This window comes from Salmo trutta, chromosome 19 (genome assembly GCF_901001165.1).
Source record: "Salmo trutta chromosome 19, fSalTru1.1, whole genome shotgun sequence".
Lineage (NCBI taxonomy): Eukaryota > Metazoa > Chordata > Actinopteri > Salmoniformes > Salmonidae > Salmo > Salmo trutta.
This window is the reverse complement of record NC_042975.1, coordinates 52,466,708-52,481,482: the sequence shown is the minus strand read 5'-3', so window position 1 is coordinate 52,481,482 and position 14,775 is coordinate 52,466,708. Positions and strand designations below refer to the sequence as shown.

General features: G+C 42.1%; 1 protein-coding gene across 5 annotated transcripts in view; it reads left to right on the top strand.

Annotated features, from left to right (window-relative positions):
- The window catches only part of phldb1a (pleckstrin homology-like domain, family B, member 1a), a 56,272-nt gene extending 45,987 nt beyond the window's left edge, over positions 1-10,285 (top strand). For all 5 annotated transcript variants that reach the window (XM_029701697.1, XM_029701700.1, XM_029701696.1 and 2 more), the window contains 8 exons: positions 5-127; positions 312-402; positions 3,553-3,700; positions 4,241-4,331; positions 4,618-4,764; positions 5,525-5,744; positions 8,450-8,535; positions 9,097-10,285. In XM_029701697.1, the coding sequence (XP_029557557.1) occupies positions 5-127; positions 312-402; positions 3,553-3,700; positions 4,241-4,331; positions 4,618-4,764; positions 5,525-5,744; positions 8,450-8,535; positions 9,097-9,237 (1,047 nt within the window). In that variant the 3' untranslated portion in view covers positions 9,238-10,285. The remainder of the gene's footprint in view (positions 1-4; positions 128-311; positions 403-3,552; positions 3,701-4,240; positions 4,332-4,617; positions 4,765-5,524; positions 5,745-8,449; positions 8,536-9,096) is intronic.
- Positions 10,286-14,775: the final 4,490 nt, after the last annotated feature.

Below are 14,775 nucleotides of genomic sequence, written 5' to 3'. Positions count from 1 at the left end.
TCAGGTGTACCGGTCAAAACCAGATGGTGATGTAGGTCAGACAGCATCACGCTCTAGTAGTGTCAACGGTACTGCCAGCCCTCCACAGGCCAATGGGGTTACACTGGGCCGAAGCACACCAACCAAGGTAAGGGACTCTCTTATACATCCTCTACCCCATAGATCATGGTGGTAGGAACTATTTTATTCTACTCTATGCGCTTCCCTTCTCTTTTATTCTATTCCATATTCTATTCTGATATTCTCTATTATATTCTACATGTATACGTAATACCTCTTCATAACTCCCAACTCTCTCTGTCCCCTCCCAGGGTCTCCAGCTGGTGTCCAGGGAGCTGTCAGCATCAGGCCCTCCAGACATGGTGATGGACACCAGGAGACAGCTGTCACTGCAGAGCAAAGGTAACAGAGCCCCTCCCCTCCCTTTCCCCTGTCTGGTTCCATCTAAACTCAGCAAAAAAAGAAACGTCCCTTTTTCAGGACCCTGTCTTTCAAAGATAATTTGTAAAAATCTAAATAACTTCACACATTGTAAAGGGTTTAAACACTGTTTCCCATGCTTGTTCAATGAACCATAAACAATTAATGAACATGCACCTGTGGAACGGTCGTTTAGACACTAACAGCTTACAGACGGTAGGCAATTAAGGTCACAGTTGTGAAAACTTAGGACACTAGAGAGGCCCTTCTACTGACTTTGAAAAACACCAAAAGAAAGATGCCCAGGGTCCCTGCTCATCTGCGTGAATGTGCCTTAGGCATGCTGCAAGGAGGCATGAGGACTGCAGATGTGGCCAGGCCAATAAATTGCAATGTCCGTACTGTGAGACACCTAAGACAGCGCTACAGGGAGACAGGATGGACAGCTGATCGTCCTCGTAGTGGTAGATCACGTGTAACAACACCTGCACAGGATCGGTACATCCGAACATCACACCTGCGGGACAGGCAACAACAATCGGGGGAGAAGACCCTTGGTCAGGGAGGTGACCAAGAACCTGATGATCACTCTGACAGAGCTCCAGACTTCCTCTGTGGAGATGATTGTCCTTCTGGAAGGTTCTCCCATCTCTGCAGCACTCTACCAATCAGGCCTTCATGGTAGAGTGGCCAGACGGAAGCCACTCCTCTGTAAAAGGCACATTTTGCTTTGTCATTATGTGGTATTGTGTGTTGATTGATGAGGAAAAACAACAATTTAATCAATTTTAGAATAAGGCTGTAACGTAAGAAAATTTAGAAAAAGTCAAGGGGTCTAAATACATTCCGAATGCACTGTATATCATTGAGCGTTAGCATTCTAGCTAACTGCTGCATCCAATGCCCTGTAGATAGATGTAAATATTTCCTCTGCTCAATATTTGTCTATGAGTATTTCATGCTTTCTCAGCTGATGCTGCGGTTAATATGTCCTTTACAGATAGTTGTTTCAGAGTTGCCCAGTTGTTTGGCCTATTGCATGTGTAGGTGCTCTTGACAATGTTCCAGACTTTTCCTTAGTTAAAATAAAGCAAAGTAATAGCTTAATGCAAATGTGAAAAAGAAGCAGATTATTTATTGTACTCCATATGATGACTCAACACAATACACGACTCAACACAATACACGTTAGTTACCACAGCAAGTGAAATCACTGCAACACATAAAGCGCTGCAGTCAGTTTCAGAATGGGTGGCTAGAAATAAGTTAGTCTTAAATATAAAAACACCCAAAAATCATTGTATTTGGGACAAATAATTCACTAAACACTAAACCTCAACTAAATCTTGTAATTAATAATGTGGACATTTTGCAAGTTGAGGAGACTAAACTGCTTGGAGTAACCCTGGATTGTAAATTGTCATGGTCAAAACATATTGATGCAACTGTAGCTAAGATGGGGAGAAGTTTGTCCATAATAAAGGACTGCTCTGCCTTCTTAACAGCACTATCAACAAGGCAGGTCCTACAGGCCGTAGTTTTGTCGCACCTGGACTACTGTCCAGTCATGTGGTCAGGTGCCACAAAGAGGGATTTAGGAAAATTACAATTGTCAATCTCTCCTGGCTCAAAGTAGAGGAGAGATAGACTTCATCACTACTTGTATCTGTGAGAAGTATTGACATGTTGAATGCACCAAGCTGTCTGTTTAAACCACTAGCACACCGCTCAGACACCCATGCATACCCCACAAGACATGCCACCAAAGGTCTATTCACAGTCCCCAAGTCCAGAACAGACTATGGGAGGTGCACAGTACTACATAGAGCCAAGACTACATGGAACACTATTCCACATAAGGTAACTGATGCAAGCAGTAGAATCAGATTTTAAAAAACAAGTCAAAATATACCTTATGGAACAATGGGGACTGTGTGACACACACACAGTCACAGACACACGCATGCACACACGATAACATATGCATTATACAAACACATCCACATGGATTTTGTCTTGTAGATTTGTGGTAATCGAGTAGTGGCCTGAGGGCACACAATGTGTTGTGAAATGTAATGTTTTTACTAGTATATATTATTTAATTTTTTTAATTATTATTTTATGTACACTGCCGTTCAAAAGTTTGGGTTCATTTAGAAATGTCCTTGTTTTTGAAAGAAAAGCATTTTTTTATCCATTAAAATAACATCAAATTGATCAGAAATACAGTGTAGACATTGTTAATGTTGTAAATGACTATTGTAGCTGGAAACGGCTGATTTGTTATGGAATATCTACATAGGCGTACATAGGCCCATTATCAGCAACCATCACTCCTGTGTTTCAATGGCACGTTGTGTTAGCTAATCCAAGTTTATCATTTTAAAAGGCTAATTGATCATTATAAAACCCTTTTGGAATTATGTTAGCAGAGCTGAAAACTGTTGTTCTGATTAAAGAAGCAATAAAACTGTCCTTCTTTAGACTAGTTGAGTATCTGGAGCATCAGCATTTGTGGGTTTGATTGCAGGCTCAAAATGTCCAGAAATAAAGAACTTTCTTCTGAAACTCATCAGTCTATTCTTGTTCTGAGAAATGAAGGCTATTCCATGTGAGATATTGCCAAGAAACTGAAGCTCTTGTACAATACTGTGTACTACTCCCTTCACAGAACAGCGCAAACTGTCTCTAACCAGAATAGAAAGAGGAGTGGGAGGCCCCGGTGCACAACTGAGCAAGAGGACAAGTACATTAGAGTGTCTAGTTTGAGAAACAGACGCCTCACAAGTCCTCAACTGGCAGCTTCATTAAATAGAACCCGCAAAACACCAGTCTCAACGTCAACAGTGAAGAGGCGACTCCGGGATGCTGGTCTTCTAGGCAGAGTTGCAAAGAAGACTGGCCAATAAAAGAATAAGATGGGCAAAAGAACACAGACACTGGACAGAGGAACTCTGCCTAGAAGGCCAGCATCCTAGAGTCGCCTCTTCACTGTTGACGTTTTTACAAATATCCTGGCCTCTGTCAGGTCTAAACAACGGCCTGCTATGACATCTCAGTACCACTGGGTGGCGCTTGCGCTGCAGTCATTAGATAACCATTTCACTGTCCTGTTTTCACCTCCTCCCACAGGCCCTCCTCCCATGGTCCACCACTCCATCCTGCACCACCAGACACCCCCCTCTGGGGACCCGCAGTACGACACCCTCAGCCTGGAGAGCTCTGACAGCGTCGAGACCTCCGTCTCCACCGGCAACAACTCTGCCTGTTCTCCAGAAAGGTGAGAGACGAGAAGGGGAGAGACGGGGATACCACGGCAACTCAGTCTGTTTCCATGGGAACACTCAAATCTGCCCTCTCTGTGTCCCTGACGATGAGGGGTCACTGTGTTCACTTTTGTTCCCTTGACAACATGTTTTGTTACACGTCTGTTCCCTTGACAACAAGTTTCACTCTAGCTTGTTGCTATGCCAACCCACTCAAGCGGTAGGCGAGGAGAACCTCACCTGTTTGAGTTGTTTATGGAGTTCCCCCGGGGAAGATACTACAGTAGAAACTGTTTCATATATAACTGAGGCAGATATAATAGCAGTTCCATAGTGTTGTACAAAATCGTCTTGAATGTTATCCACAGAGGAGTGCTACTCTGGTAACTGGCTCTGCTTTGGAGCTTTGTTGTTTGTAGACTGTTGGATTTGGAGTTATGTTTTTATTTACTTTTCATTCCCAGTGCAGTACTGTAGTAAACATCTAATTTGAGATCCCCCCCCTTCCCCCCCTGTGTAGTAGTAACATAACATCTCTCTCTCTCGCCATGTAGTGGCAGTGGGCTTGAGGCCCTGAGGATCGAGGAGATGGAAAAGATGTTGAAGGAGGCTCAGCAGGAGAAAGCCAGGCTGGTGGAGAGCAGAGTGAGTACAAACAACATGTCTCCCACCAACACCAATGGAGCATATAATTACAGATAATTATGGCAAATGGAGATTGCTTCTACTACAGTGCAACTGAATTTTAGTTGTCTCTAACCCTTATTTCCCCTGACCCTACCAATCACCTTGTTATTGTTTACGTCCTGCACTCTACTAACATGTCTATACTTCCTGTCTCTCTCATCTCTATTCCTCCACTCTCCCTTCCTCCCTTCCTCCATCCTTCTCTCCATCTGTTCTCCTCTCTTTTCCTCCTGCCCGTCCCCAGGAGAGGGAGGTGCAGGCGCGGAGGCAGATGTTGGAGGAGGAGCGGAGGAGGCGCGAGGAGGCCGAGAGGAGGCTGCAGGACGAGACGACCCACAGGCAGAGACTGGTGGAGGAGGAGGTGAAGATGAGAGAGAAGCACTTCTCTCAGGTTAGTGTAACAACGCAGCAGGAGAGGAGGACAGGATGGAGGGAGGGAGGATGGAGAAAGAGGGGGGGTGGAGAGAAGGAAAGACAAGAAATGGGGAGTGAGGGTGGGAAGATCAAACGGTGAGTGAATAGAGAAAACAAAAAGAGAGGGAGGGGAATGGAGAGTTTGAAGGAAGAAGAGAGAGAGACAGAGGGAGAAAGTGCAAGAGAGAGAGAGAGGCTTCACGCTAAAGTATGATATATATCACGAGTGCTTTTATCTCAGTTGATTGGGTTTCATTGTCTATATTTTCTGCCATGAACAATGAAACTAAACAAACATCCTCTGGGATGATAAAGGTGTACCTGGCGTGCCTAGTTAAGTAATACTTATATTATCATACATATTAAGTCTCCCCACTACACTGCTGCCTCAGCTTGTGCAGTATATGGATGGAACTCTCATTCACACGGTAATAGTCATAATAATAAAATTACTAAAAGGGACATAGCCGAGCCTCAGACCACTACAGTTGAAATAGAATACTCATGGGCACACTCAACATGGCCGTCGGTCCACCCATCACAAACCATTTATTTGAACGGGATATCCATACTAGTCATTCTATTTTTATGGTGAAGCCTCTTTGTGGGGTGTGTGTTTGTGTGTCTGGGGGTGGGGGGGGGGGGGGGGGGGGTTTGGATAAAGGAAACAGACAAATGTTAGTGTCTCTATGATAATAAAGTAATGTTCTTCACCTCCCTCTCTGTCCTCTTCCCAGGCCCGCCCCATGACACGCTACCTACCCATCAGGAAGGAGGAGTTTGACTTGCGTTCGCACGTGGAGTCATCGGGTCACAACTTAGACACCTGTCCCTACGTCATACTCTCAGAGAAGATGTGCAAGGGACACCTGGTCAAGATGGGGGGCAAGATCAAGTCATGGAAGAAACGCTGGTTTGTCTTCGACCGCCTCAAGAGGAACTTCTCCTACTATGCTGGTGAGGAAGGAAGCCATTCCTTAATTAGTAATCACAACATTTATTTATATGAACCACATAGGAAAGAGGCAATGGCCTAACCACTCTATTAGTGGGTTAATGACAGATTTCTGTTACGTAGCCCCAAAGATAAGATTTGGCACCCTATTCCCTATGGTGTGGTTTGCCCACTTCTGCCCTGTTCTCCAAATCTCCACTCCTCTCTTTCTCCCTCTCTCGGATCACTTCCGCCTAGCCTTTTCACCCCCTCACTCCTGACGATGATGATGGTGATGAAATAAGCTGCAATACTTTGTGGTGCTGTGCGTTTCTAAGGGAGGCAAAGAGGCTAGGCTAGCTCCTGGCTGGCTTGGTCGTGACTAACAAAACCAAACTCACAACATCTTCAAAAACATTTATCTCATTACTAAGCAGATTTGGCTAATCAAAAAAGGCAAGATGGTGAAAGAGAAGAAGTGGGATGGGTTTCAAAGGATTTGCTTTTTAATTGTTGTCGGCTATTGGTCTGCTTTCTTTGTTTTCCATGTACACTAAAGCGCCTCGCTGGCTGAATAAGGATATATATATATATATATATATATATATATATATATATATATATATATACACACACACAGTACCAGTCAAAAGTTTGGACAGACCTACTAATTCAAGGGTTTTTCTTTATTTTTTACTATTTTCTACATTGTAGAATAGTAGTGAAGGCATCAAAACTATGAAATAACACACATGGAATCATGTATTAACCAAAAATGTTTTAAACAAATATATACAGTTTATATTTGAGATTCTTCAAAGTAGCCACCCTTTGCCTTGAGGACAGCTTTGCACACTTTTAGAATGATCTCAACCAGCTTCATGAGGTGTGCCTTGTTAAAAGTTAATTTGTGGAATTTCTTTCCTTCTTAATGCATTTGAGCCAATCAGGTGTGTTGTGACAAGGTAGGGGTGGTACACAGAAGATAGCCCTATTTGGTAAAAGACCAAGTCCATATTGTGGCAAGAACAGCTCAAATAAGCAAACAGTTAATCATTACTATAAGACATGAAGGTCAGTTAATCCTGAAAATTTCAAGAACTTTGAAAGTTTCTTCAAGTGCAGTCGCAAAAACCATCAACCGCTATGAAGAAACTGGATCTCATGAGGACCGCCACAGGAAAGGACGACCCACAGTTACCTCTGCTGCAGAGGATAAGTTCATTAGAGTTACCAGCCTCAGAAATTGCAGCCCAAATAAATGCTTCACAGAGTTCAAGTAACAGACACATCTCAACATCAACTGTTCAGAGGAGACTGTGTGAATCAGGCCTTCATGGTCAAATTGCTGCAAGGAAACCACTACTAAAGGGCACCAATAAGAAGAAGAGACTTGCTTTTGCCAAGAAACACGAGCAATGGACATTAGACCAGTGGAAATCTGTACTTTGGTCTGATGAGTCCAAATTTGAGATTTTTGGTTCCAACCGCTGTGTCTTTGTGAGATACAGAGTAGGTGAACAGATGATCTCCACATATGTGGTTCTGACCAGGAAGCATGGAGGAGGAGGTGTGATGGTGTGGGGTGCTTTGCTGGTGACACTGTCTGTGATTTATTTAGAATTCAAGGCACACTTAACCAGCATGGCTATCACAGCATTCTGCAGCTATACGCCATCCTATCTTGTTTGCGCTTAGTGGGACTATCATTTATTTTTCAACAGGACAATGACCCCACACACCTCCAGGCTGTGTAGGGGCTATTTGACCAAGAAGGAGAGTGTGTTGATAGGACCTCTCTTTTTAAAATGTATGTATTGAAATCTAAGCTGCATCTAAGCTGCATCAAATGACCTGGCCTCCACAATCACCTGGCCTCAACCCAATTGAGATGGTTTGGGATGAGTTGGACCGCAGAGTGAAGGAAACGCAGCCAACAAGTGCTCAGCATATGTGGGAACTCCTTCAAGAATGTTGGAAAAACATTCCAGGTGAAGCTGGATGAGAGAATGCCAAGAGTGTACAAAGCAGTCATCAAGGCAAAGGGTGGCTACTTTGATTATATTAAATTATATTTTGATTTGTTTAACACTTTTTTGGTTACTACATGATTCCATATATGTTATTTCATAGTTTTGATGTCTGCACTATTTTTCTACAATGTAGAAAATAGTCAAAATAAAGAGTAGGTGTGTCTAAACTTTTGACTGGTACTGTATATAAAATCCTTCTTTTGCCACACAGGAGGGAGAATTAATTATTAACTCCAATATCAGTTTGGCTCTGTTAAACTCAGTTAACTTAATTAAGGACATTTTGAGACAGTCCCACATGCATCCTAAGACTTATTTTAAGTATATTTATTAATTAATTTTCAGTTTATATTTTGGACTGCACTTGACCATTAAGTATGTAGGAAAATCAAAAACAGAACATTTAGAAATTATTGTTGAATTCCAATTCAGTTCAATACAGTACAATGAAAAATAGGGTAGATTCACAAAGTAGACGGACTACAATATCTTCATTTCACGATTTCTCATGTATGTTTTTTCCTTGAAGCAGCAAGAAAGCTTGACACACTTAAATTCAGTGTTATTTTGTCCGAGTTCATTCTGAAACCGAAAGGCCTGTTATTGCGTCAGTATAAGACTATAAAATACTGTGATTCTCCTTTCTCTCCTCTCAGACAACTTAAAACACAATTTTTTTTCTCTTATTCTCTCAGATAAGCATGAGTCCAAGCTGAAAGGACTGATCTACTTTCAGGCTATAGAGGAAGTGTACTACGATCACCTGCGCAGTGCCACTAAGGTACAGAACCCTTCATTCTATCCGCTACAGCTCAATACTCAGTACATTGTCATTACGTTCTTCAGTCATCTTTCTGAGATAGATCTGAATTTATTTTTTATGTATTTGCTGTGATCACTTTTTTACTAGTTAATGTACAGATTTTGTTTTGTTTTATTCCAATATAAATATTTTGTTTGAAATTGATTATAAATACATTAAAGGTAATTAGCAAGAATGTAACATTTTTGCAAAGAATGCTCTTACTAGATGTTATATATTGGAGATGTATGTGAATTTTCAAATCACAGAACAGTGTGTGTAAGAGCTCTCGGCAAAGAGAGAGCTGCAGTAATTAACTTATTTGTCAACAAAAGGTATTAATATTCAAAGACAAGTTACCAATTATATTCTTAGTAATTTTGTGATAATTAACACACTGTCAAATAAAGTTGAATTGATGGTGCAATTTATTTTTACATAGTGACTGTGAGTGCTCACAATGTACTCTTTTCCACAAAGTATTTTTCACCTTGATAATACTTTATTTTATTTCCCCTTTCCTTCTCTCTCTCTCTCCAGAGCCCCAACCCGTCGCTGACCTTCTGTGTGAAGACTCACGATCGGCTCTACTTTATGGTGGCCCCATCTCCAGAGGCCATGAGGATCTGGATGGACGTCATAGTAACCGGGGCAGAGGGATACACACAGTTCATGACCTGAGGGACTGAGCTCTCCGGGTGACAGACCTTACAACAGGGTTGTGTTTGTTAGGGCATGTAATGGAAAAAAACATTTTTAAACCATTTGCAACAAAAATGTTAGTTTATTTTTGGACAAGTCCAAGTAGTTCCTCTATGTTTCAGTCCTTCTTCTTCCGTTTGGTGCCTAATGAACATGACCCAGGAGAGAGAGAGACCATGGGCTTGCTGCTCCCAGATTTCTGTCTGCATCTCTGCACTCCACTACTGCTGTTCTTTGAGTCCTTGTTAATTTTACCTTTATTTAACTATGCAAGTCAGTTAAGAACAAATTCTTATTTTTAATGACGGCCTAGGAACAGTGGGTTTAACTGCCTTGTTCAGGGGCAGAACGACAGATTTTTACCTTGTCAGCTCGGGGATTTGATCTTGCAACCTTTCGGTTACTAGTCCAACGCTCTAACCACTAGGCCTACCTGCCACCCCTGTACCTTTCAGACGTATAGATCTCTGTAACTCACATGGATAGGACTCACATGGATAGGATGGGAAGTTATTCAATATACAGGTACCTGCATAAAATAAAGGAAACACTTGAGTAAATGAGGGATAATTAATCAATTAACATCCCATCACGCCTAGGGTCATGTACAGTATAAAAATGCCTGGTTGCCCATTATTTTGGCTATGTTGGCTAGAACAGGAGATCTTAGTGACTTTGAAAGAGGGCTCTCAAAGCATAGGGGGGGGGGGGGGCCTCCCGAGTGGCACAGCAGTCTAAGGCACTAGCTGTGTCACTACAGATTCTGGATGGATTCCAGGCAGTGTCGTAGCCGGCCGCGACCGGAAGACCCATGAGGCGGTGCACAATTGGTCCAGCGTCGTCTGGGTTAGGGGAGGGTTGGGCTGGCTGGGATGTCCATGTCCCATCGCTCTCTAGCAAATCCTGTGGGGGGCCGGGTGCATGCAGTGTGACTTGGCGGGGTCGGGTTTTGGAGTCCCATCGCTGCAACTCCCGTACGGACAAGACTGTAACTACCAATTGGATACCATGAAATTGGGGAGAAAAAGGGGTGAAAAAATAAAGAAGCATATGGGGTTTAGAGGGTGTGTGTGTGTGTGTGTGTGTGTGTGTGTGTGTGTGTGTGTGTGTGTAAGTCGCTCTGGATAAGAGCGTCCGCTCAATGACTAAAATGTAAATGTGTGTATATATATATATAATCTCATTCACCAGATCTCAATCCAATTGAACACTTATGGGAGATTCTGGAGCGGCGCCTGAGACAGCGTTTTTCACCACCATCAACAAAACACCAAGTGATGGAATTTCTCGTGGAAGAATGGTGTTGCATCCCTCCAATAGAGTTCCAGACACTTGTAGAATATATGCCAAGGTGCATTGAAGCTGTTCTGGCAGCCCGTGGTGGCCTAATGCCCTATTAAGACTCTTTATGTTGGCATCTCCTTTATTTTGGCAGTTACCTGTAGCTTTCCAGAGGTAGCCCTGGGTCTCAGACCAGTAAAGATCATAAAGGAAGAAAGGTTTTACATACGATACTTAAAGGGATGTGTTTTTACTCACTCTGTTTAATATAATAGCCAGTTTAAGGGCTCTGTTCAATCCGTATCGCAGAAGTTCAGCATTACAGCGTGATTGAAATTTAAAGGCAATGTTCCTGCATTAGCGGAGACTACACTCATGGTAAACGCTGCGTATGTCGGCTCAATCGGAAATTACTTTTACATTTCTAACGCTTCAGCGACACAGATTGAAAAGAGCCAGACTAGGTAAATGAGAGTTTATACTTCCTGACTGTCTCTGGACCTATAAAGGGAACTCTGTATAAAGACAATATGAAAATTTGTAAAGGATAATTTCCCTTTTTTTGCCAAATGTTTTTAACAGAGTGTATATGCTACTATATTGCCTATGAAAATAATTCCTATTTTATTGAATTAGTCTAATATTTGATTTACTATAAGTCATCATATTAATGGCATATTATTTAGAGTTCACTCATTCTGATGAAATCTAAATCTTTGTGCCAGCTATTGTATGCTTTATGTATGTTTGGTCAGACTGTCAGAAAAATTATATTAGTTTTTTATATTATTTTAAAGACTTTTCATATGGAAAATAACATAACACAAGCACACCAACATTTCAAACCAGTCTTCTACACCGCAAACAGGATGGTACTGACAGTGTTTACACTATCTCAACATAAACACCTTTTAAATAAAAGTTGCAAATGCATAATTACCAATTGTGTAATCTTAATTTTGTCACTGACAAATCAGGCTGCTCAAACAGTAAATCAACGTGTACTAAATAGACACAATAAAGTACAATAGTTACTTTCTACCTTTGCGGATGTGAATGCCATACAAGTCTAGGTTGTTTAAGCAGACATAGCTTATTCCACGCAGTTCTCCAAAGAAAAGCTCATTTCTTTCCTTTTTTTTATGAAAAGAAACTACAACAGTGAGTTAACGATTTATTTATTTAAAAAGAATATTAATACAAAAAAATATTCAACATAAAAAATAAATAACGTGACACCTATTCTGGGTGGCATTTATAGGTGATGGTGCATTTTAAGAAGATCATTCATATGCAATACATCTAGGACAAGAGAGAGCAGTCCAGTGGGATCTAACTATCTCCCTCCCCCTTCCCTCCACAGGACCTATGGGATTAGAGTGATTTTCTCTTCTTGCAATGTTATACTTTATTTGTTTCATTCCTTGTAACACAACAACAGAAGGGTTGAAATACATGCATGCACAACACACACACACACACACACACACACACACACACACACACACACACACACACACACACACACACACACACACACACACACACACACAAAGCGTTCAGCAGCTTTCCCTCAATATTGCCACACCACTAACCAGAATGAGTGGTGGGCAGGTGATGGGATGGTCTGAATAAAATGGGCATTGGGTTCTCCCATTCCCACTCCTGCTATTATAGTCCTTGGCCTTTCCAAATATTAGATTTTGTGCTGGCATTGCATGTGGGAACAGGAACCCTTTTTCAACAGGGGCTGAGATCCTCCTATGGCTATTGTCAAAGGACAGCCAGCCAATGTCGACAGTCAGCCGACCTGTGTCGACCGACAGCATGCCAGTACCAACAGACAGTGTCCTGCGGAGTGACCTGAGGCTAATGAGGGTGGACTAGGGGTCCATGGCTGGGTCAGGGAGGACCCCCGCGGGGCCACGGGTGCACAGCCCCCAACCAGTCTGAATTTCAGTCTGGGCAGAGGGCTCCCACAAAACTATCTAATTAACTATATACACTACCGTTCAAAAGCACATTCTTTGTTCTTTGTAACATCAAATTGATCAGAAATACAGTGTAGACATTGTTCATGTTTTAAATGACTATTGTAGCTGGAAACGGCTGATGTTTTTAAATGGAATATCTACATAGGCATACAGAGGCCCATTATCAGCAACCATCGCTACTGTGTTCCAATGGCATGTTGTGTTAATCCATGTTAATTATTTTAAAAGGATAATTGATCATTAGAAAACCCTTTTGGAATTATGGTAGCAGAGCTGAAAACTGTTGTTCTGATTAAAGAAGCAATAAAACTGGCCTTCTTTAGGCTAGTTGAGTATCTGGAGCATCAGCATTTGTGGGTTCGATTACAGGCTCAAAATGACCAGAAACAATTAACTTTCTTTTGAAACGTGTCAGTCTATTCTTGTTCTGAGAAATTAAGGCTATTCCATGTGAGGAATCGCCAAGAAACTGAAGATCTCGTACAACGCTGTGTACTACTCCCTTCACAGAACAGAGCAAACTGTCTCTATCCAGAATGGAAAGAGGAGTAGGAGGCCCAGGTGCACAACTTAGCAAGAGGACAAGTACCTTAGTGTCTAGTTTGAGAAACAGACGCCTCACAAGTCCTCAACTGGCAGCTTCATTAAATAGTACCCGCAAAACACCAGTCTCAACGTCAACAGTGAAGAGGCGACTCCGGGATGCTGGCCTTCTAGGCCGAGTTGCAAAGAAAAGCCATATCTCAGACTGGCCAATAAAAAGAAAAGATTAAGATGGGCAATAAAACACAGACAGCCATCGGTGAGACACACAGAGGCTTGTGTTTCACCGCTGGCTGTCTGCATATGATGGCATCAGCAACAAGAGAATGGCGGAGGAGGAGCATTTGTGTACCGATAGGATGCAGTCTATCACAGTGCCATCCGTTTTCTCACCAAAGCCCCATATATTACCCACCACTTCGACCTGTACGCTCTCGTTGGCTGGCCATCGCTTCATACTCGTCGTCAAACCCACTGGCTCCAGGTCATCTACAAGACCCTGCTAGGTAAAGCCCCGCCTTATCTCAGCTCACTGGTCACCATAGCAGCACCCACCCGTAGCACGCGCTCCAGCAGGTATATCTCACTGGTCACCCCAAAGCCAATTCCTTCTTTGGCCGCCTCTCATTCCAGTTCTCTGCTGCAAATGACTGGAACGAACTGCAAAAATCACTGAAGCTGGAGACTCTTATCTCCCTCACTAGCTTTAAGCACCGGCTGTCAGAGCAGCTCACAGATCACTGCACATGTACATAGCCCATCTGTAAACAGCCCATCCAACTACCTCATCCCCATACTGTATTTATTTATTTATCTTGCTCCTTTGCACCCCAGTATCTCTACTTGCACATTCATCTTCTGCACATCTACCATTCCAGTGTTTAATTGCTATATTGTAATTACTCCGCCACCATGGCCTATTTATTGCCTTACCTCCCTTATCTTACCTCATTTGCACTCACTGTATATAGACTTTTCTTTTTTCTACTGTATTATTGACTGTATGTTTGTTCATTCCATGTGTAACTCTGTGTTGTTGTATGTGTCAAACTGCTGTGCTTTATCTTGGCCAGGTCGCAGTGTAAATGAGAACTTGTTCTCAACTAGCCTACCTGGTTAAATAAAGGTGAAATAAAAAATAAATAAAAAATGGGGAGAGTCTAGCTCCGGTTTGTAAAGACAAAACTGTGGTTATATAAAGAAACCAGACAACATATACTGAACAGAAATATAAACGCAACATGAAAAGTGTTGGTCAAATGTTTAATGAGCTGAAATAAAAGAGCAAATACATTTTCCATACGCACAAAAAGTGTATTTCTCAGAAACAAATTAGTTTATATCCCTGTTAGCAAGCATTTCTTCTTTGCCAAGTGGTTTGCTCATGTAAACGTTGTGAACAGAGTGCCCCATGGTGGCAGTATGGTATGGGCAGACATAAGCTATGGGCAACAAAATTGCATTTTATCGATGGCAATTTGAATGCACAGAGATACCATGACAAGATCCTGAGGTCCATTGTCGTGCCATTCATCCACCGCCATGTTTCAACATTATAATGCATGGCCCCTTGTCACGAAGAATCGTTCTTCCATGGCCTGCAGATTTTTAGATTTTATTATAGGATTCTTTTTAGTCCTCATTTGGACTAATCTTCCAAGAGTTCTTAAACATTAAAATACAATTTCTAATATGTCAC